This window comes from Patiria miniata, unplaced genomic scaffold (genome assembly GCF_015706575.1).
Source record: "Patiria miniata isolate m_02_andy unplaced genomic scaffold, ASM1570657v1 HiC_scaffold_8, whole genome shotgun sequence".
In the NCBI taxonomy this organism is placed as follows: domain Eukaryota; kingdom Metazoa; phylum Echinodermata; class Asteroidea; order Valvatida; family Asterinidae; genus Patiria; species Patiria miniata.
In genome coordinates this window covers 6,850,544-6,873,556 of record NW_024037075.1, presented here as the reverse complement: position 1 = coordinate 6,873,556, position 23,013 = coordinate 6,850,544, and the positions used below count along the sequence as shown (strand labels likewise).

General features: G+C 41.1%; 3 protein-coding genes across 5 annotated transcripts in view; 2 read left to right on the top strand and 1 right to left on the bottom strand.

Moving 5' to 3' along the window:
• The first annotated feature begins 993 nt into the window (after positions 1-993).
• On the top strand, positions 994-7,658 carry LOC119719551 (partner of Y14 and mago-like). Its single transcript, XM_038189020.1, has 3 exons — positions 994-1,241; positions 5,859-5,952; positions 6,519-7,658. The coding sequence occupies exons 1-3, from the start codon at positions 1,208-1,210 to the stop codon at positions 7,000-7,002; spliced, it is 612 nt and encodes a 203-aa protein (XP_038044948.1). The 5' UTR covers positions 994-1,207; the 3' UTR covers positions 7,003-7,658.
• A 4,005-nt stretch (positions 7,659-11,663) lies between these two features.
• LOC119719825 (biogenesis of lysosome-related organelles complex 1 subunit 1-like) lies at positions 11,664-18,523 on the bottom strand. Its single transcript, XM_038189320.1, has 5 exons — positions 18,380-18,523; positions 16,272-16,344; positions 13,407-13,539; positions 12,024-12,108; positions 11,664-11,889 (listed from the first exon to the last, which is right to left on the bottom strand). The coding sequence occupies exons 1-5, from the start codon at positions 18,438-18,440 to the stop codon at positions 11,882-11,884; spliced, it is 360 nt and encodes a 119-aa protein (XP_038045248.1). The 5' UTR covers positions 18,441-18,523; the 3' UTR covers positions 11,664-11,881.
• A 1,301-nt stretch (positions 18,524-19,824) lies between these two features.
• The window catches only part of LOC119719140 (integrin alpha-6-like), a 57,189-nt gene continuing 54,000 nt past the window's right edge, over positions 19,825-23,013 (top strand). Inside the window, exon 1 of one of the 3 annotated variants that reach the window (XM_038188462.1) lies at positions 19,825-20,207. In XM_038188462.1, the coding sequence (XP_038044390.1) occupies positions 19,999-20,207 (209 nt within the window). In that variant the 5' untranslated portion in view covers positions 19,825-19,998. The remainder of the gene's footprint in view (positions 20,208-23,013) is intronic. The other 2 variants (XM_038188463.1, XM_038188464.1) reach the window with 2 other exon arrangements.

The window sequence follows — 23,013 nt, the reverse complement described above, 5'->3', positions numbered from 1 at the left end:
TTTGAAGTTTTGTGTTCGAAAATGCTGAAAAACCAAGAAAAACACCAATGTTCAAGTAGTCTGGTTCCCTGACTCCACTAAAGATGAAATGGATCAATTTATAGATGCCAGAAAATTGCAAGGTAATGGAACCAGTCTAACTGGCCTGTACCCGTTCATGAACATGTAACCAATAGCAAACAACATTTGGACTGAAAAAAAAATGATAAATTTGGAGCAGTAGTTGAAAAATAGTTAGGTATTTCCAACGGTGGTCGGCCGACCACCGTTGGAAATTTATACAAAATACCAGTTTTCTTGAAAATGACTTCACACCTGGTGCCATAATTTTACAGGATGCTTAAAACATCCTAGTAACGTTTTTCGTAAAAAAAACAGTAATTTGTTTTTTGATGTTTGCAAATGTTGTATATTCCCTTTAAAAGATTTTCCATGCACAAGTACTAGGACTTTTACATGTCCTATAGGAATCCTATAGGATTCTTTATAATCCTATAGGATCCTATAGGATTCTTATAGGGCTTTTTTGTAAGGGGATTAACCTCAGCACTTTGACCAGCCAACCTGTCCCATTATGCAAGGGTTTGCTTGAAAGGATTGAAGCTTTTTCAAACAAATGTACATTTTTTTCGTTCAAATTTGCTGTTTTTCTGTCAAATAACCATTTTTGCAGAATTCCGCCAGAAATCTGCCAAAAAAAAACATTCTGTCAAATTTTCTGTCAAACTCATTTTTAACAAAAATTCTGTCAAAGTTAGCCGAAAATCGGCTAAAACGGTCATAGTGCTGATATATGATGACCCCCGACTATTTTGTTTATCTTTGTGATGTACTTGCGGTCCTATACCCTGGCGTCTTATTTTTACTCTATCTTTCTGGATATTACTAGACTAGCATCAAGTTCTCTAGAGTTCTACAATAGACGAAATATCTCTCGGGAGCCAAGATCAACTAATTTGTTCTATTTTCCTGTGTCAGTCAATGCTTATGTTTATCTTTAGTGAAAAATATGTCCTAATCCGAAGTGCGGAGGAGTACTTTTTTTTCTATCCAATGCACAAGACTTTTTCTAAACTGTACAGAGACTGAAATACCAGTCTATTTCTAAGCCAATCACACAGTGAACGTGGTGAAGAGCGAAATCGGATGATGTCTGTGTGGAATTTGGTCTTTAAATTTGACATTAGAAGTTATTATACCGGGGACAATGGCTTCCGTTCAAACGGTAACAGATGAGACAGGTGAGAAATATATTAAAAAGAAGAAGGAGCAACTCGGACATGAGAAGAAAACGACAAGATTTTCAGGCTCTTGGAAGTTGGAGCTAGTCTTGCGTTTATCGCAGCTAGTTCGAACGACAAGTTTTTTTCTTTTCGATTGTGGGCGGTCTTCAGATTTCTCAGATACATTCTATCTATGCACATGTCATGGGTGTTGCCAGGATTTTTCCGGGGGGGGGGGGGGGGGGCAAAGCAAATTTTTCCCAAAATTCCTTAACTTTTTCATTATATTTTCAATTTATCATTTTATCAATATCTTCAATTTTTCAATTTATTTTATCAATATTTTCAATTTATCATTTTTCCGAGTGTGAGCATATAATTAGCAGGGGAGCATTTGCCCTCCCCTCCCCCCCCCCCCACCTCAAATTAACACTTAGGCCTATAACATCAATATGGCTTCGCACCTCTTTTTTCTTTTTTTTCCTTTTTCCTTTTTTGTTTTTTGTTTTCGGGAGGGGGGGGGGAGCAAGTGCCCCCTTGCCCCCCTCGCGACGCCCATGCCTATGCTATGCATAGGCCCTATATAGAATGCCTCTGTGGCATTTATGTAGGCACTTAAGCTTAGTCCGAGTAACTTGGACCCAACTTATCGCCTTTTTATTCATTCGGACATGGTCTGGCGATCGTAGACTTTAGTAGACGATAGTCTACTAATATTGCCCGACCGTGTCTGAATGTTAAATAAGGCGATTTGTAGAGTCCTAGTTACTCAGAATAGCCAAGCACGCACATAGGCCTATTTATTCCCATTCATAAATACCTTTCAGTCAAAAAGTCAAAATAAGTTAAAAACTAGAGGTTGTAGGAACAACGTCACGGTGTTGGGCCATGGATTACCGCAAGATTTGCCACACACATCAACTCAAAATGCATGTTTAAATCCATGTTTGACTTTTTTTCAACATGCCGCCAGAGGGCGCTCTAACATTTGATGACCTCACCTGTAAAAGTTTTGTACAGTACTGCCTAGACAGACACTCACATCGTTGAAAGCAAGTTCGCATCTTCTGCCAATTTCAAATAATAAGGCACTTCCGGTTTCGACCGAAAGGAAGGGTCACGTGATTTTGCACTTAACACCGAAAATGAAGACTTTGCAATATTGTATCGATTGCCATAAAAAAACAAAATTAAATCTGTAGCAGTTGATTTTGTATTGATTTTCAAAGATTAAATCTAGAAATCTTTGATTGCTTGTAATGTGATACTTGATGACGTCATTGTGACGTTATTACCAAAAGTTCAAGAGCTATGTTAACTGTGCTATATATAGCCAAATCTTGATTCTATCTATCACTGTTGATTTTTTAGCAATTTTTGAAGGTTAAAGGTCTTTTAATTGTAACTTCCGGTCTGATGACGTAATCAATTTTTTTTTTCCACAGGTCTTGTCTGCATTAAGGTCATCATGCATTCTAATTTTGAAGCGATTACTGCAAATTTTGCCACAGACATCAACTGAAAATGCGTTTTTGGGCATTTTTTAACCTGCCGCTAGACAATGCTAGAGGGCGCGCGAACACTTCATGGCGTCACCGATCATTTTTTTGAAACGGTCAGCCCACCCACAGACTAAAATCATTGACAGCAAGTTCATATCTTTTTCTGCTTCTAAATTATTAGGCACTTCCGGTTTCGACCGGAAAGAAGGGTCACGTGAGTTTACGCGCACAAGATTAGGCCAAAAAAAAGAATAGTTCTGCTTCCGGTTACCCGACCGACCCTATTTTTAGGCTGCGACCCTAAACAATTTATCGGCAATTCCAAAAAACAAAAAAACAAAAAGATTGAATAAATAAAAATAAAATTTTGTTGTCTTTTCTGTCTTCACAAAATACCTCTCAACAACCCTTTTGCATCAAAAAATGCTTGTATTTATTTGTTTTCTTACTTACCATTCACTTTTTTTCAAAAGAAACCTCCGTTATTTTTACAAATTCGCTTCGCGATATAAACGATGTCCGTACGCAGTGACTATATCACGTGGCGACGACTGGTTCCCGCCGCGCCGCGCAGGGGCCAATTTAGAAGACATGATAAAAATGCGGTAACCAGTCCATAGCTATGTGACCGATAGCGCGCTAGCAGTGCAGGCCACTGTCAACTGGTCGGATTCGACATCGTGAAAAATGCCAAGAAAACACTGATGGAGAAAGAACATTTTTGCAAGTTAATTTACAGAATTGATCTAGCTTGTCTGTGTATGTATTTTCTGTGTTCAAGAGTTCATTTTGAGATCGCACTACTCGTATTTGGAGTGATACATGCCGCGTGTTTCCCGAAATTTTTGACCGTGAAAACAGGTCTGTCGGCCCATGGCGGCCCGCTCGCCACACATGCTCGCATCACACACCTCAGAGTTTTGGCCAGCTCCCCGCGTCTTGACTAGCGTTGTGCATATGGTGCGAACGACCTGAATTTTCCATTATTTTTTGAAATTATCGAACGTAAATATATTGACAATAATTATAGGTATTTCGTGTATAGCTTTCGTAGTGCAATGGAAATAGTTCAGGCTAAAACTTCGCATATAATTGAATACCCCATTCAATCTGCATTAAAAAAATTGGCCCAAAAAAAAAAAATTCCGACCGACCGACCCTATTTTTGAAAGGCATGTAATCGGAAGCAGAACTATTTTTTTTTTTTGGCCTAATATAAAGAGCATGTATTATAATGTCAATTCCCGCAAAATTCAAGTTCCGGTCTCTAACAGTTGATCTTATATTGAATTTCAAAGATTAAATTTATTAATTATTGAAGTGACGTCACGTGACCCATGATGACGTCAAAATGACGTAATTGCAAAAAGCACGTCTTCAGTGGATTGTGCATTCATGTATTGACAATTGAAGTTCATATATGTTTTCATTTTGACAAACAGTTCTGGAAACGATTTGTGTCTTGGAGAATAAAAAAATTCTTACAATAACAATAGGTGTTGGGCTCAAGGCCCAACACCTAAAAATACCGTTTCCAACGATTTTGTTCAACAATTTGACTTCATGTTTTGTGATTGTGAAACGCCCCTCTATCTACTAGTACTAGTACTAGCTACATGTATGTTTATGGTATGTGCCTCGTGCGAGTAGATCGGCACGCGCGTGGTGCACAATGTGGCGTAGAACGCAGCGGTGCGGGTTAGCGTGAATTTAGGCACTCAGTGAAATACATGTACGGACTCATTGGTAGTATTGCGCAGTAAGTGAAGATAATTAGGAGAGTGACTGGTCACACCAACAAAAGGGTGAAAGGGACCACATTTCATTGGAGTCCAAATTTCATGTGACACCGGAAAAAGTGTTTAAAACCAGTTGGTGTTTTATCAACCGTTTAAAACTACCCACCGTTTAAAACTACCCGACATGTGACGGGCTCTCGACCAATAGGAATGGGCAAACTGTCTGTGGTATTTATGAATTTAAAATAAACGCTTGCCTTAGTTTTACAATGTAGGCTAATGACTATAGGTGAAATAGCATTACGGCTATTGACAATATTGCGTCAGTTTTCAACAATGGTTTTTGGTCTAGACTCTTAACTTAGCCTTGGCCCTACCGGTATGTAGGCCCTGATTATTAAAATTATTTTTTTTAATACAATTTTACAAACATTTTCACTGGCTTTAATTTATGACCGTCTTCCGAATTCTTTCCCTGTATTTTATTCAAAACCCTACAATGTGCCGGTACCTAAGGTAAGATGTAAGCTAGGGAAAGTTAAGTCAGAAATTCGCCGATTGGAATTTGGGAATTTTTGATGTCATGAGCATGCCATTAGAATTGGGGTTTCCCCTAAACCCAAGTTACCTAGATGTGTGATATCATGTAAAAATGTAACAATGTCATAATTATAGCCATTGAAAACTTGTTACTGTTGCATTTATTAACAAGTAAAGCCACTTCCTTCAAAAAAGAAAAAAAGATATATATTTTATTTTCTTCAAAAAGCAGATGCCAAATTTGTCTCCCTTCCAGTGCCATTTAGTTACATTCTTCCATTGTTTTACTAGACATGCTATGTCTAGAGCAGATTCAGAAGTGTGTAGTGTACCATTATATGTGCACTTATAGTTAAAGATATTGTACCTCAAACTATAGCATCGATGTCAACTATACTAGGGATGCATAGTCCCAATTAGAGTTGAGATCATCCCAACTACATGTATCATTGAGACAATCCAGACAGTACAAATGCAGTTAGGATCATCTTAACCCTAACTGAACTCAACCCATTAAAAGTTCAACAGCAGGTTTTGTTGATTTCTGTTGGGATCGATCGGTACAGTACCCCTGAGCTGATGTTTTTTTACACTGGGGTTGGCATACCTCCAGAAACTAAGTCCAACAGTGTGCGTGTACAATTTCCCATGTGGGTGTTGGAATTTGCCTGAATGGGTATGGTTCCTAGTATATTAGGCTGGGGAGTTAAGGTAAATTATAGTTGGGACTGTCCCCACCATACATGTACATCATGTACATAGTTGGAACGACAGTATAGTTGGGGCGAAGCCTTGCCTTTGAGTTTGAGACAAGGTAGATACTGATAGTGATCCTATGTGATGTTACTTTGCAGGAACTTACATACCAGCTTCACAGAGGCCTGATGGCACCTGGCGGAAGGCAAGGCGTGTCAAAGAGGGCTACGTACCCCAGGAAGAAGTGCCAGTGTAAGTTTAGATGAGCCTTATCCTAACCAAGTTCATATTCTTTGTCTGGGATTGGATTACATGTAGTTCCCCCATGCAGCCAGTCTCTGGCAAACGGCTGCATACAACCCACGGCGGCCGGGTAGAAGTGAGGCCGGGTAACGTGTGAAGATGGCTATACAGAACCGTCCGTGCACCCGGGAAGTAACGGTACCTCGAGAGTACAGAAAACGTAAAGGACTGGGGTTGTGATCAAATATGCAAAAAGTATACAAATACGACGCATGCGCAGCAGTGTTTGCAAAACCGGTCTTCAAATGCAAAGCTGTAATACTTGCAAAGCTGTAATACTTGAATTGGATGAATACAATAGATGGCCGAGTAAAGTGTCCACCAACCAACCCACCAACCAGCCACCGACCCACCCATCAACTAACATAAGCAGCTCGAGCCCACGGCATGTTTCACACCGCCATTGGGAAATAGAGCTATCAATATGACGAAACAAAATAAGTCTTGGGAAGTGTGGCACTCTAACCTAAGAAATTCTGGGCAATGACACCCGTATGAAAATTATTCTTCTTCAGGTTTGAGAGCAAGGGCAAGAAATGGGTAAACAGTCGACCGACACTGCCGCCTGGGCTAAACAGTGATCCAGACCCACCATCGGAACTCAAACTGGCACCAGAGACAAAGAACCTGTCCAAGTCAGCTAAAAAGAAAGAGAAGCGGAAACAGAAGAAGCAAGAAAAGGCAGCTGATGAGGGGCACGCGAGCCAAGAACAAACAGAAGAAGTCAGCAGAAAGCTGGCTGGAGTCAGTCTGTCGTCAGCGGGTGTTGGCGACACAGACGCCGCTGCAGCTGCGCAGAGGACTGGTAGAGCACCCTCAGCTCCCCCAGACAAACGCGCCAAGACGTTACGGAAGAAGATTCGCCAGATGGAGGAGATCCAGGCCAAGATTGACTCGGGTGAGCTGGAATCGCCAAGCAAAGACCAGCTGGAGAAACTGTCCCGACGGGCAGAAGTGGAGGAGGAACTTGAGAGACTGGTCGCTGAGTTTGGAGTTTAGGAAATCTTGCTTGAGACACCGTGAACTTTTTAGAAATTTTCGTTACAGAGTCCATGCTAGAACAGTAGATGGATCTTCATCACGATTCACGAGCGCTTCAGTGGGAGGTGCATCCTGGGTACGTGTACTGGTTGCAAGAAGTGCAAACGACTTATTTTATTTTGAATGAACACAACCCTGTAGAGTCTTTGCATGAGCATCCAACGCTGTCAGCAATGCTATCAAGAGACCCTCCAGTTGGTCCCTCCCAACTTTCCTCGGTAACCATTGAGGGGGTACTTGTGCATGGAGTCCGTAAGATTGAACCAATGAATTGACTGCGCTGGGATTTGAACCTGCTACCTCCAGAACGCTGCTCTGGTCAGTGGATCAATGGAGCTACACACATCTAACCCTGTGTTGGCAGTGGACCAATTGTACATGTCTTTGTGCATGGGACACCTGTCTGAAATAATAAAAATGTGAACAGGGAATGTCAGGGATCATGTCCAAAGTCACGATGCTAGCAAATAAGCAATATAGACTTAGAGGTGTGTGTTGTTATATGAATTTAGTAGCAATGGATGCAAAGGGCCACCCATGGGAATCCTTGTGGAACATACATTGTGTAAGCGCGCACCTTAAAGATTTACAAATGGGCCTTGGGCCAAAAAAAACCCCCAAAACCATCAATTTCTACCTTTTACCCTTGACAACACGCAGATGCCTCCATATGATCGTGCACAGAAAAAAATGGCAAAAAAAAATTCCCTAACTACCTACCCCATTTTCAAATGCCATGTAATCGGAAGCAGAAGTCGTTTGTTTTTTTTGCCTTATTCACGAGTCGGCCATATTGGATTGAGAGTGAGGTAAAATCTTCATTTTTGGAACTTGTGTAGAGAAATTAAAGCAATGTCGTTACAAATTAATACCAGTCTGCTCTGATGAATCATGTAAAATGTGATTAAACAAACTCTAATGTTTTAAGCCACATTTAAAACGTGAGGCTATGGTGAATAAATAGTCTGGCACCATCCCATTCAACAGTTCACAATTTATGAAATAGATTCAGGGAACGCGACAAAAATGGCCGACTCGTGCATAAGGCCTGTTGCTGGCCCCATTCAACTTTGGACATTGGTTCAGATCAGAGGTAGAGATACGGACCAGCAATTCGGGCGATTTACAATGTAGTGCGCCACCAAGAGTTTGCCATGGAGAGTCAACTTTTCAAGTTTACGGTCGACAAAACATGGCCCATTTGAATGAGTGTCAGTAGACAATTTGAGCTTATTTGTTATAGATTTGGGCACAGCATTCTGCCGCCTTACCGAAAATCACCATATTGATATAAAGAAAAGAAAAGGGCAAACGTATACTTGAATCATACGCTTATGAAACTACTGACCGGAAAAACAAACAATTTCGAATGTCCCGCGCTGCGAATTTGTCGACTATCTCCCACAATGCACTTGGAAAAATTAAGTCTCTGTGGCAAACTCTTGGTGGCACACTGCATTGTGAATCGCCCGAATTATCATTGGACCAGTGTATGCCTTGGTTGAACGACAGGCTTCAGTGGCAAGCTTCAGCCACTTGAACAGGTTTTATGTAATGTTTTTAAACCTACACGTACCGGTACATTGCAATGATGCGAAGAATATTGGTTTTGAAAGTGCAACCGTGCTTGTGCTTCAAAATGATGACTCCATACAATGCACAAGTACATGTTGTGAGCAATTCAGGTGCATTTCATGTTTTCATGTCTGCACCTATTTTGTAATCTGATTTCTCTTGTCAGACCCAAAGAGACTTTTTTTCTACATTGTTAATCTACCATTGGAATTTGCTCAATGTATTTTAGAAGTTTTTATCATTAATATGCTGACTTCAGTCTCATTAATTTTCATTAGAAATGCCCTAAATGCTTCTCAAGGCAGTAATGAGCACAATTATTTGTGGCCAATTTCTCCAATTGCCATTGCTTATTACTATTACTTATGCCTAACTGTAGAATCGGCAAATATTAACACGTGCATTGTAATCATACACACAGAGCTCTGAATATTTAGTCTTTAATTTAACTTCGAGGCTCAACTTTTTGTGCTTGTTTTTTTGGCGTACTGCAGCCGATTTCACAAAAAAGTGTGCAGCTTGCACCATGCGTATTTAAGACTTACAGGTATGCAACAAATTTGTTGCAAAGCTGCACAATAAACTTACGATCGATTTCACAAAACTTGGCGTAGCGGCGCAACGTTTTAAATAATTTAAATATCTTGGACGAGGAATAAAACAACGTTTACAACAGCCGTTTGTGTGTGAATTTGTTCGTTTGCAAAACAGTCACTGGATCACCTCAGCCCGCCATTTTGAAAATTATTTTGTCCGACTTTCATCGGAATCGTTCGGCAATCTAGTGTTATGTTATGAGTAAAATAGAAATTCATTTACTTCAAACATAAAGTGAGTGTCTTGTATCAACCTTGATAAGTTGTGCAATAACGGGCTCTACGACTGTCCTGATTTGCTGGTAAAATATGACATTTTCAGTCACTACGCCACAACTTACATTTTGTACGCCACCTAAAATGATTGCGCAAGTTACGCCATAATTTTTGTTGCAAGTCGCGCACTTCCTGTGAAATGTGTCATAAGTGAAATATTACACAGCGTGAAATGTTGCGCAACTTACGCAATAATTTGTGGCGCAAGCAGAGTTGCGCCATTGCGTAAGCTTTCGTGAAATGGGCTGCTGTTTCTATAAACACACGTTGCTGGTCTGTATGCGCATGTGATTTGCGTACTTGGCTATCATGAATAGCTTAGCGAGATTGATTTATTTGGAGGGGGTGGGGTCAACAAATTTGCTTACACACCCTCTATTCTGAAAGGTAGCCAGGTATTTTTTTTGGTAGCGGGCAGCTGCAAAATCAAAAGGGGGGGGGGGGGGGGCTGAACATCATCTGACTATTGATGGCACTGTTCAAAACAATCTTGGACATCCGATTAGGTGGCGCTCTTCGTAACGGCATTTTCCCCGACGGAAATATTTGTCAACAGGCTTAGGTGGTTCATTTGTCGATGGAGACATTAAATGCTGACCTGTTCCCACAGTGAGTGCGTTTGATTACTTCCCCCAGCTTACTCGCGCCTGGCTCCTCGCGTGATGACAGACATGCGCAGTGGAGCTAAATAAACGAATGGTTTCGGGTAAAGTTTCGTGCAAGAGCTGGAAAGTTGAAATTTGACATAACACTTGGGCTGCATCCGAATCAATTGTCTGGAACTACATGTAGGTCTGGGTTCGCGCCCATTGAAAATACGTGGGGACGGGCTGACAATAGAAGTAGCTGTAGCTCTGGAAGCACACGTCCTGAGGCGCCCGCCGGACGTCACGTTGGCAGCCATGTTTATTGCATGGCCTTATGGGATACTTACTCAACTAACCGGCTCGGCGAGTCGGTCACTTGGGCAAGGCTCGAGTAAGCGCGAGAAGTAACGTTAGAGGTAAATTGAACGCTGTCGCGCTTGCACGAGTAAGCATGGGGGAAGTAATCGAACGCACTCAGTGAGAACCTTCATTCCTATAACGACCAATTTAGAAGTGGGACGGTCAGAAGTGTATCAAGTTTTTTCCCAGTAATATTTATTGCACTCAAATTTGATACAATTCCTGCATCTGGTTCAAGAAAGAATTGTTCACATTAATTGAATGACATCATGATCCTATTAAAAAAAATCATTAGAAAGACACCCTCCATTTATCATTGGGAGGAACTCAAATTTCAAATATCACATTTGTTCATCTTGCCTTGTGGCTTGTGAACATGCAAAATGGTTGGTATGTTTTTGTCACTTTGTAATAGCAGAGAATGCAATTCATAAAAGGTAAAAACCACACACGAGTCTGGCTCCCAATTTTAGCAGAGCCATCTATACACAGAATCTATATAAACAATAGGCACCATTCTTTTATCCACTTGTTATTAACTCATTAGTCACCAAAGCGCTTGAAACTCCCCAAGCACTCAATGGGTTTATGGATTCATATAAGTGAATAAACACAATGTAATACATAATGCAATACAATGTAGCCAGTTGACAGAACTTAATTAGCTTAACTGGTGTTCAGTTCATTAATAATTAATGTCCAAATTCCTCTATTTTCTAAATTCCTGTGATGACACCACAAACCTGTGTCCACACCAGAGGGAAAAGCAGGTATGGTATCACAAAACTCATAACATACAAATTGTGTGATATTGAATGATTTATATTAAAGAGGTTGTGGAATGCTCGAAGACATTTCCGTCATTTTTCGGTTATATGTAGCCTAAGGCGTGATGAAATAAAAACGACTATTGTTTCTGTCATGAAATGAATACAAAAGGTACTCTTGAGAGCTGTTTTTCAGGACCTGTTTCGACCCAAACGTGCAATTTGTGTAAAAGTCGTCATTGGGGGCAGCAAACAAAACATAGTAAATCGTGACGTAATAAACAGGACTCCCTATGCAGCATAGTATAAACGAGTCCTGTTTATTACGTCGTGATTTTTCTGATTTTACGAAGAACCCAACGACTGTTGATTTCAATTATGCGCTCGCCGACCAACAAATTACTCGATGAATTTCAGTTTTATAAACATATAAACGCACATTACACAAGAATGGGAGTTTGTCATTATGGGTCTACTCTACAATAAAAAAATATAAAAAACAAAACGTCAGCATTCCACAACCTCTTTAACCTCGGGCATGTCAGCACATAGGCGACTGGCCTTTTGAACAGTGGAATAATGGAGTAATTACAGCAGTATTTAAAGTACTCGGTGATTAACCTCTATATACACAATACGTGGTGTTGCTTCCATAAAGAGACACAAGCAGTCATCATCAGGTATCTGAAAATATACACCAAAAGGAACCAAATTTAGTATTTGCACAACAGAATTTGTGGTTGAATTTTATCCAACTGTTAGGTCAAATGCTTTTAGAGCTAGATATAACCAAACAAAGCATAAAGAAGACCACAGACCTTTGAGTGCATACTCCATGGCACTTGATATCGTGTGCATGTCAACTTCAATGCTCTTTGCCCAGTTCTCTACATCACCGAGTTCCTGTTGAACCAACAAATGAAGCTTACATACAAATCCCAGATTGCAGAATGTCTATCTAAAATTGTGGATAAACGAAGTGGGGTGAAATGGCAGTGGTGGATGGGTGGGGCAGTGGTGGAAGGGAGGGGCAGTGGTGGAAGGGAGGGGCAATGGTGGAGGGGAGGGGCAGTGGTACATGGGAAAGGCAGTGGTAGATGGGAGGGGCAGTGGTGGATGGGAGGGGCAGTGGTGGATGGGAGGGGCAGTGGTGGGTGGGTGGGTGGGAGGTGACAGTGGTAGATAGGAGGGGTGGTGGTGGATGGGTGGAGCAGTTGTGAAGTGGGAGTGATGGATGGGTAGTCTGAGTATCACCCGTTATCCACGGAGCCCAGACTCCTGTCTAACGTCTGATATATCAAAGCATGCAAATTTACCATGCGATCTCGCGCCTCAGCCAATCGGAGTCGACTTTACTAAATCATGACGTCATTTCATTCCAAAATCAGGACTAAATGTTTGGTTGGTCAATTCGAATGCAGTGTTTTGTAATGCAATAACAGCCGGGCGCGTTATCGCGTAACATGATATACAGAGCGCGTGACGCAGGGCTTTTTTAATCCATTGAATGACCGAAGACCCGATATAGAAAGCGCCCGCTGATTGGTCAAAATCTAGGAGGTCAAGAGGCGGGGTCTTGCCTAATTAATCAGCGAATCTGCTCACATATCATAGACCCATGGCATTTGCAATGGGTCTATTACATAGACTAATGGATGGGTGGGACATTGGTGTAAGGGTGGGGCAGTGGAGGATGGGTGGGGCAGTGGTTGAAGGGTGGGGTGGTGATAGATGGGAGGGGCAGTGGTGGATGGGTGGAGCAGTGGTGATGGGGGAGTGATGATGGGTGTGTCAGTGGAGGATGGGTGGTCATTGGTGTAAGGGTGGGGAAGTGGAGGATGGGAGGGACAGCGGTTGAAAGAAGGGAAAGTGGTTGAAGGGTGGAACAGTGTTGAATGGGTGGAGCTGTGGTGATGGGGAAGTGATGGATGGGTGTGTGTGTCAGTGGAGGATGGGTGGTCATTGGTGTAAGGGTGGGCAGTGGAAGCTGGGTGGGAAAGTGGAGGACGGGAGGGACAGTGGTTGAAGGGAGGGGCAGTGGTAGATAGGAGGGGCAGTGATGGATAGGAAGGGAGTAGTGGATGGGCGGGGCAGTGCTGGATAGGGTGGGGACAAGGGTTTTGAGAAGCGTTACCAAATGAATTCGAATAACCTCCAAAAATAAATTGTGTATTAACAATGCCACTTTTTCGCAAACATACCTTGAGTGCAGTGTTGAAGTTCTCAATGAGAGATAGCCACTGCATGCTCTGTTTGGCAAACTGTGCTGCGTTGGCTTGTAGCTGCCTAGCCTCCGCGTCAAGACGTTTCTCATTGACATAGGCCATGGACACTCTGAAAACAACCAAGTCAATGATACGGTCATTTTGAAAGGTACTGAATGGCAGGCATCTTAAAGGGTTCAATTTGTTTGGCAATTGTATTATTAAACAGTAAAATGAAGACATAGATCTAGTCATTCCCATTTTCATGCAATAAGGCCACATAAAAAAATCAGCGCGCGCGTCGATTTTAATCATGCGCGTCAATCTTTTTTTTTCCAAAATGTTCCGCGGTAGCTCCAACAGCGCCCTCTATTGCTGCACCTCCTCAATTTTTTTTTTTACTAAAGAGCACCAAGGAATGGGAAATTGCACCACGGCAAATGATCGAGAGCACCAAAGCAAATTATGAAGGACACCAATGTACATGAGGACACCAAAAAAGCAAAATAGTACCCCACCTTGTCTGTACAATCCAACTTGAAAAAAAAGAAAAAAAGCCGTGTCACCGCGTCAATTCCGGAACTTTGGTCTGACCAGAGACCGAATATTTTTTTGGGGGGGCCTAAAAGCAAAGTCCCCAAGTCTAAGATGGCTGTTGCGCCCCAACTATGGAAATGGTGCCAACTATAGTTGGGTCAGCCCCATAGAGCTATATTAAATTACTAGAGCGCTAACTCCTGATTCTTGCACGCGGAGATGCTCTGAAGCCATCCTGGGCGCAGACATTTTTAATTCTGCGTGTTTGTAGAACATAATGAAATTAGATGGTTTGAATTTTAAAAGTGTACTCTAAATGCAACGCGCAAGCAGAACGTACGCAAACAACTTAAAGGGAAAATACATCATTTGCAAACATCAAAAAATAAAACTACCAAATCATTTTGAAATACCTTGCTGGACTGTTAGTGAATGACAGTGTAAAGCATCCTGTAAAATCATGGCACCTGGTATACTGCCATTTTCAAGAAAAGTGGTATTTTTGTATCAATTTCCAACGCTGATCGGCCAATCAGCGTTGGAAACAACTGGCTTTTTTTTTCAAATACTGGCCCCAATTGACCATCGCACTTGTTTGCAATCGATTACAAACCTATGAACGGGTACGAGCCAGCTAGACTGGTTCCCTGACCTTACAATTCCCCAATGTATGTAAACTGCTCTGTTTCTTCTTATATGGAGTCAGGGAACCAGACTACAGGAAAATGATCGTTTTTCTTGGTTTTTATAGCTTTTTCGAACCCAAAACCTCAAAAAAGTCAGTGTAACTATATTTGCTATATATTTCCAACCCCCCAATTCCATCCATTTCTGAAAATTACAGCAAAAGCAAATGATGTATATTCCCTTTAAGCGCGTCACGACGATTTAAAAAAAAACATCACGGTAATCATCATCTGCAGCGGATACACGCACGCGTTGCAGTTTGCATCAAATGCTCATTTGCTAAATCGTGCGTTTTGGTTTTGGGGGTATCGACTTTGTTAACGCACCTGTATAGAATACAAACGCAGATATGCAAATAGCCGTACAAAAGCCGTACACAATTTCCAGTTTTCCATAGGTTTGTGCACAAACATGGATGCGCCCAGCAGGCATCACTTTGTACATGGGTCAGCGCTCTAGTAATTTAATATAGCTCTATGGTCAGCCCCAACTATTGTTCGGACAGTTCCAACGATAGTTGTGGAATTCCCTAAACAGCACCACGATAGACCCCTTGCATAGAACGCACTCACTGTGGGCAGGTCTTGTTCCTCAGCGGTACTGTATGCCACAGTAGACATTTAGTACTTTCACTGTGTCCAAATTTATGACAAAATGTGCCATCAGAAAGGGCGCTTTGTGCCAGGGGTCTATTCTAAGATGCGTGGATAGTTTCCCCAACAGGTCTGACACGAGGCTTGCACAAATGGATCATCCTGACTGAGGTCGACAGAATGGACAAAGATTGCACACCAACAGTCATTTAAACCAAGTAGCATTCTGCAGTCAAACTGTTAGCATCATCAAAGGAATTTTGGACAAAGAATGCTGATCCATCTGTACCTAGACACATGCAGATTCTAGGAGTAGGAGGACACACTGATGTATTTAGTGCTTAGAAATGACCACAATTTATGTCTCTGGTGCATTCTCTGGTCAAGTAGGTGACCATTAGATTAGGAAGGTGCTAGTTGATTTACATTTGGGTTAATCATGACTTTAACAACATCAAATAAGGCCTCACAAATGCTAATTTAGGGTTTCCATGGTATCAATTCTTCATGTACAATACCGAGTGCTTTGGGCTGACTTTATTACATTTGACCACAATATATCAGGCAAAAATGCCCTGTCAGTTAATCATGTTTAACCCTAACCGCCCTGAATCCTCCAAAATCCTTTTTGCAAATTGGAGGAATTTGCAGGATTGAGGTTACATGGCAAAAGTACGTTGCTGATTTCGGAGTACGCACTGTGTCAAGGTCTTGGGCCGACCTTGTGTTGTTTATGCTCAGCCGTGCATAAATTTAGTCCTTGATTATACTTGACATCCTCCGCACTGCTCCAGGATGTCACTGCCTCTGCCTCAGCCTATTGACAGTCATGGCCGGAGGATTTTGCAGGATTCAGGCAGTGGTCATCCCTCCATCGACCATATTTAAGAAATAACGGAGGAATTTGCAGGATTGAGGCTATATGCTATTTTTCCATGAGGCCAATTGGAGGATTTTGCAGGATTGAGGCTACATCCTAGCAAAAAGGCCTAAGGAGTTAGGGTTAATAAACGATCATAAAATGTCTGGTCAGCCTCTAAGTTACCTGTTGTTGACGTTTCCAACCAATGCCTTTGTCACATTGATTGCTGCCATGGTTGCTTCCTTCCGTCTCTTCTCTACTCATCATAAATTTAAAATTTGAAAGAAAAAGGGGGAACATGTCAATCATGTATACCTTAGTACACTTACAGTGCCTTAACTTATAAAGTAAAATCAATGTTAAATCGGAAAAATTCGGCTACCCGATCACCACTTTTTTCAATTAATTTTCTAGCGCCAAAAGTTACATCTTTTATGGTTATTCCCTCCACTTTCCCTCCTCTACTCTCACCCTCTCCTTTCCTTAATTTCTATTTATCAATCAGTCACTTACTTCATCGAGATTCGAACCTCGGACGCTTGCTTGATACACGAGACTCTCAACCGCTAGGCCGCGCACGATCGCTGTTGCAATAAGTAATCTTTGGACGTATTTGAAGTATCCATTGAAATAAACTAAATATTCATGAGAAAATAAATATTCATAATGACGTATTGCACTATCATTGGCCGGCTCATGCGACGTCATGGTTATCGATGTCATGCGTATAACGTACCGCTGTTCCAGACACTTCAATCAGTTTTGACCGGCTGCTTCAAACTCAGATCTGCACTACATGTGTGCATGCAAAATGTGCTCTAAAAACACATTTTTACTAATTTTTTTTCACATGTCCACTGTTTCCTGGATTCCTCTTGGTTAAAATCACAAGGTGAGGTGAAAATTTGGATGTTTGGCGGCAGGTAAGTGGTGATCGGATAGCCGAATTTTCCCGTTAAATCTCGTAGTCGTACTTGGGTCAGGCATAAACAACATTCATCATGACATGTACACATGGCATTACACTGAACATGCTTCAAAACAATGACACAGAGAAAATGCATGGTATACTCTGACAAAATCCAAATCTAGTAAGAAAATTGGTTGAGCCTGTCTCTTACGGACCCCTTTCAATTAAAATTGTAAGTCTAGCCACGCCCCTTTGTGATATCTGCCAGGTGCCATAGCCCTGGTGGACTCCCTTTCCTCCCTACGTTACGGAGGGAGTCCTGAGTACACATGTGCTCACAACCGAACGAAAACATTTCTGACCAATAATTTCAATATTTTTACCTTGTTGGAGAAGCTAATTTTTACGTCGTAGTATTCTATGTGTCCTTATCTGTTAGTACGCTGGGTTCAGGAATTCCATATGCGATGCTGACTGACGTCATTCAGGAAAATAAACTCGAAAGCATCGTTAAACTTGTACGCGTTTAGTCTCTTTTCATCAGTTTCTCACCGCCGAGTCTATTCTAGTCGTACATCATGTACGTCTGTACGGTGCAGCGTGTAGTCTGGTTCCCTAGACCGGACAATTATTCTCGACGCTCATTATCACATCTGGTCCGGGGGACAGACTATGCTGCATGAATATGCAGTGCGCACGCGCGATTTGCTTAGTAACCACCCTCATACGCACGCGCACTTACTTGAAGGTGCGGTCGCTAATCCAATGACCGAGCGTGTTTTCGCGCCAGTTACCAGAAACACGTTTCGGCTTTGGTCATTGGTTGAGCGTTTTCCTGACATCGGTTGGCTGGAGTGACGTCACGGTTCCAACCAAAACTAAACAAATGAGGGCGCTTAGCGTGCGTGCGCGCTTTCGGATTGTACGCACGTACATTTGTACATATCATGTACATTGTACATGACGTACGACTCTGGGAATAAACTGATGAAAAGCGACTACAAACACGTACAAGTTTAACGTTGCTTTGGAGTTTATTTTCCTGATTAACGTCAGTCAGCATCGCATATGGATTTCCTGAACCCAGCGTGCTAACAGATAAGGACACATAGAGTATGTAGGCGTGAAATATTAGCTTCTATAACGAGGTAAAACATAACAAAACTCTGGTAAAAATGTTGTATGGTTTCATGTAGAAAAGTCTTGTCCTGGACGTTAGTCGTATTGCAATGAAGACTTTGTCCAACCTGGGCTACCAGGTGCCACAAACAAAAACATCACTCAGTGACACAGTCATGACAGTGTGTCAGTAATCGTTCATAAACTTTACGATAAAACGATTTCTCCTAAACATTATGAGTTTGTTCCAATTGGGCCATACCTTGCTGCTCTTTCCTTGTAGCCTGTTTGGCTTGGTGCTCCTTTAACATGGAAGCCAACATTATCAGAGGAAATTTGGTAAATTGGTGTCGAAAAATGTCCCACTCTACTCTACTCTCTACTGTCACGCCCCAACTATCGCATCGGTCCCAACTGTAGTTCCACAGTTGGGCTGGCCCAACTATAGTTGAGCTGTCCCAACTATAGTTGGGACGGTCCCAACTGTAAGTTCCATTGTTGGGCTGGCCCATCTATAGTTGGGCCACTCCGATCTGTTTATTTTGCGGTGTCCCAACTATAGTTTACATTGATGTACAACCATAAAACGTTCCCCACAGCTCTGATACACGTCTGACTTTACTGGGGACCACTGAAATTAGCTATGGGGCGAATCTATAGTTGGGCCATCCCAATCTTTGTATTTTGCGGTCCCAACTATAGTGTACATTGTTGTACGATTATAAAACATTCCCTACAACTCTAATACACATCTGACTTTACTGGGGACCAATGAAATGATCTATGGGTGGGGACCATCTGTAGTTGGACCACTGCAATATTTTTATTTGGCAGTCTCAACTATAGTTTACAATTGATGTACGACTATAAAACATTCTCTACAGCTCTGCTTACATTGGCTTACATGTCCGACTTGGGACCTTTGACATTAGCTATGGGTGGGGCCCATCTATAGTTGGCCGGCCATGGCAATCTTTGAATTTTGCAAAATGTTGCTGGATAATAAAACCCAGCAGCTGGACAACTCATCCAACTAGGCAGTACCACGTGACCGGCCAGCCTTGCGGCATGCATGCACGACGAATACACGGTGCCAGCGCCGCGGAACATTTAATCCAACAAGATCTATCAAGCATCCGGCGCAACTCCAGTCCTAACTATAGTTGGGACAGTCCCAACTATAGTTGGGACCGATGCGATAGTTGGGGCGTGACAGCACTACAGAGCCAATCCGTAACAAGAGAGGGCGCACTTTTTGGACTTGCTAACTTTAACAGTAAATTTACAAATCTTGGCTTCGTCTCCATTGCGGCTTCAGCCCAGGGTTCACAAGTAAGTCCCCTCGCTAAGGCTCGCTTGGGCAACTTCAGAACAATATTGCGCCTTTGTTTGTGACAAAGAAATGCATTCTATCATAAAAGGCCAATGGTTGGTGTTTTTTTCTTCATTTTTATGTGCCGAAGTCAGGTGTGAGAATAGACGCAGACGAAGCCGGTGAAGAAACCGGGTTTGTAAACCATAACCGCAAACCACAGGAACCTGTGGGGCCGTTTTATTTTGTTGATAAATGTAATATTATTTAGTTTTAGCCCATAAAAGGACCAGATTAATTATTGGGATAAACCTTTTTCGAGTTACATTTTGAAAATGTTACTTTTGATGACGTAAAATGTCCTTGTTTTCGTTTACTATTCCATTCTAGCACAAAGGTCGTGACCTGACCTTGTCTGTGGAATTCGGATGAATAATACACAATGTATGTGCATTACATTTACTTTCGTTGAAAATGTGTGACACATCGCACTGATGCACTGATTTAGTCGCGGGTTTTTGTATTTTTAGGTAGGATTTTCCAGTACTCTTCTTCACAATTTCACCAAGATGGGGACGATACGGCAACGAGGATGCCTGTGCTCCGCTCTTTTAGTTTTCGTAGGTCTACAGATTGTTAGAATTGAGTGCTCCAATTTAGAGATTCGGCTACCGATCGTCAAGGAAGGGCCGCTTGACAGCGCGTTTGGGCTTTCCGTTGCCGAACACACAGTGACGAAAAGTCCGCCGTCACCCACCAATGGTTATGAAGGCAGTTTGTAAGTTTTTAACCGGCCATTGACCACATATTTGAGTTAACTAATTTATACATAATTACATTGCATATTGTAATATTAGTACTACTAGTATTCAAGTTCTCATTGAAAAACTGCATTGTTTTGTTTATAACAATGAACACTGTCACTGATTATAAATGTTGCCAATTGTTGGGCATGTTTGGTCGACGTTCGCCATCGGTCAATCACGTTGCGCTATCGGTCGATCATGATGCTATCGGACGATTGCGCTGCAACCAGTCGAACACCTTTTCTTTCTAAGTCAAACTCTGGAGGATTTTTTTAAAAAGGTAAGTAAAGTCCGAGATATCCTACAGAATCGACCCATCATTGCCCATCACGCAATGCGATTGACTGATCGCGCAGATCGACCAATTGCGCTCGACATAAACATTCACAAGTTCAAGATAAATATGATAAATACATCAAATGTTATGCAGTTTTCAACTGTGCTATCGTTACGGCATTGCAAAAACACCATTGCGAATCTATTATCACATTTATAACTGCCCGTCCAACCAGGGCACTTCGGTTGGTTAAACGTTCAACTACTATGGTAGTATGGGTTCTTTTTGTCATGTCTTTTTTTTCCTTTTAATTTTAAATTGCCTACTGGATTTTTATTTGTTGTATCCACAGTGGCTGTTGTAATTATTAGAATTGTATTTTTTTGGTTTTAATGTTTTTTACTGACTTGGAAAATACTTTTTATGTTCTTATGATGACTAAATAAAATGAAATGAAATGAAATATACTGAAGATTTCAGGATCCACTCCGCGCCGTGCAATTTTTTATATTTTTTTTTCTAACAAGTTAGGCCATGTATACACGCAAAAGCTTTGCGGTATTCGGAACAGATGACGGATAAACACGCAGGGAGCAATGCCGGAACTATCCATTCGCAGCAAGCGAGGCCGGAAATATGAGTGTGCTGCCCGAGGGTGATGGCTTCAACCCACCTGGCTTGAGGCTGAGTGAAAATATATCCTGCACCCCGTTCCGTTCTTGTCAAAATAATCCTGGCGTGAACTGGTTAATAGTTTTTTACTCTTAAGTTTTGAATCAAATTGTTCTTTTTATTTAATAAGTAGATACTAGATTTCATATTCTTCTTTGTAATCAGTGGCTTTGGAGCATTTTTTTGATAAAGGGAACTTAAGCCCGAGAACCATTCGGTTGATAGTCTGGTTCCAACAGCCAAAGATCTTAATGTTGAATACTAGGTCAGCTGGGAACCAGACGGCTGATATAGATTTGCAATGAGTGTTTTTGCAATGCCATATGATAGTAGTTGAAAATTGCGTTAAGGCTGCCGCAACAATAGTCACTGCCAATTTTTAAGTGGCCCATGACCACATATTTGAGATAAAAATAATGTATATATTTTTTTTACGTTGCATGTACTAATAGGTCGAGTCCTCATTGAAAACCTGCATTGTTTTGTTTATTTATTAATTAAATTAACACTGTCGCTGATTAACAATAATAATTAAAATTCACTTGTTTAAAATGAATATGATAAATAAATTAACATCCTAGGCTTAAAATTATTTCCTTTATTTTTGGAAGGGGCAGGATTCTTTAATATTTCTGTTCATACTGATTAGAATATATTTAAAATATAAATGACATTTATCTGTATTTACCATACAAACACCTACATGTAGTTCAAATACGTAACAATGTAGGACTCTACAGTACAGACATCATTTTTTTTCCCCAGCATTTGGACATGATCTGGCAAGTGTCACAAGATCACGTTTACAGGCACATAGGATCATTTGTATTTATCCCAAAAGGAACCTACCAAATTATTACTATACAGCTTACTTTACTAAAAACTAGGGCCTGGAAATTATTTCATCTGGCTGGCTGTCATTTAGAAGAAACCAATGATTTTTTTTTAAATAAGGAATTAGGCCTATGTATCCATCTCCTATTACATTTGTAACTTGTGTTTCATGATCCAACGGTTGTGCATGGTTTTTCACTGTTTCCTCAAAAAGTGTACATGTATACAATAATATAGCTGAAAGTTCAACAGCTTAGGTTTTGAACATACATGTAGTTCTTTCGATTTTGAGCACTGGTGTTATGATTGGAAACAAACAAACTGCATGTAAAACACATGATCCTGCCTTGGAAAAAATGATTTGTAGAGTCCTAGTTAATCTGATGAAATACATGTAATTCCAGGGAGTTATCAAGAAATGTCAAAACAAAGTGACACATGAGTCCATTTGTACATGTATGCCATTTTAAGATCACTAAAAAATTTGGAAGTTGTGGGAACTCGCATGCTACATTTTGTGACAAACCAGAAAATTTGAGCAAAACTAAGACGTAGTAAAACACCATTAAAAAAATCATATTTCAATGGGTTTTAAGTTGAAAAATCCATCATTTCACATTTTATTGAACAGGTCATTAAAGATACTGTACGTAATACCATTTGAAAACTCAAATGTAAGGAAAACTTATTAAAACTGGAGAAATCACTAATTGAGCAAGTATTAGCAAACACAGAAGATGATGCCTCCAGATCCACTGCAAGGCGGGTGAAACCAAGCCTTATTTATACAAATTCAAAAAGAGAAGAAAGGGACAACAATACTCAAAAAGTACAGGATTATCAAGGTCATGTATGGTTTACAGTCATGACAGTAGCCAGGATGTGTGCATGAGTGATGTCCATGTACATGTAAGTGTACCTGTACACACATGTATGCACTTGTCATGTCATGTATAATGTATTCTCTGCTGCGTCCATTTGGTGGTCATAAATTA

Bases quoted from the DNA above. Each gene is read 5' to 3' on its own strand.
- LOC119719551 (XM_038189020.1), top strand. From the start codon at position 1,208: ATGGCTTCCGTTCAAACGGTAACAGATGAGACAG. The intron at 1,242-5,858 runs GTGAGAAATATA...GTTACTTTGCAG, and splicing joins AACGGTAACAGATGAGACAG to GAACTTACATACCAGCTTCA. The intron at 5,953-6,518 runs GTAAGTTTAGAT...ATTCTTCTTCAG, and splicing joins CCCCAGGAAGAAGTGCCAGT to GTTTGAGAGCAAGGGCAAGA.
- LOC119719825 (XM_038189320.1), bottom strand. From the start codon at position 18,440: ATGTTGGCTTCCATGTTAAAGGAGCACCAAGCCAAACAGGCTACAAGG. The intron at 16,345-18,379 runs GTATGGCCCAAT...TATGATGAGTAG, and splicing joins TACAAGGAAAGAGCAGCAAG to AGAAGAGACGGAAGGAAGCA. The intron at 13,540-16,271 runs GTAACTTAGAGG...GGTTGTTTTCAG, and splicing joins GTTGGAAACGTCAACAACAG to AGTGTCCATGGCCTATGTCA.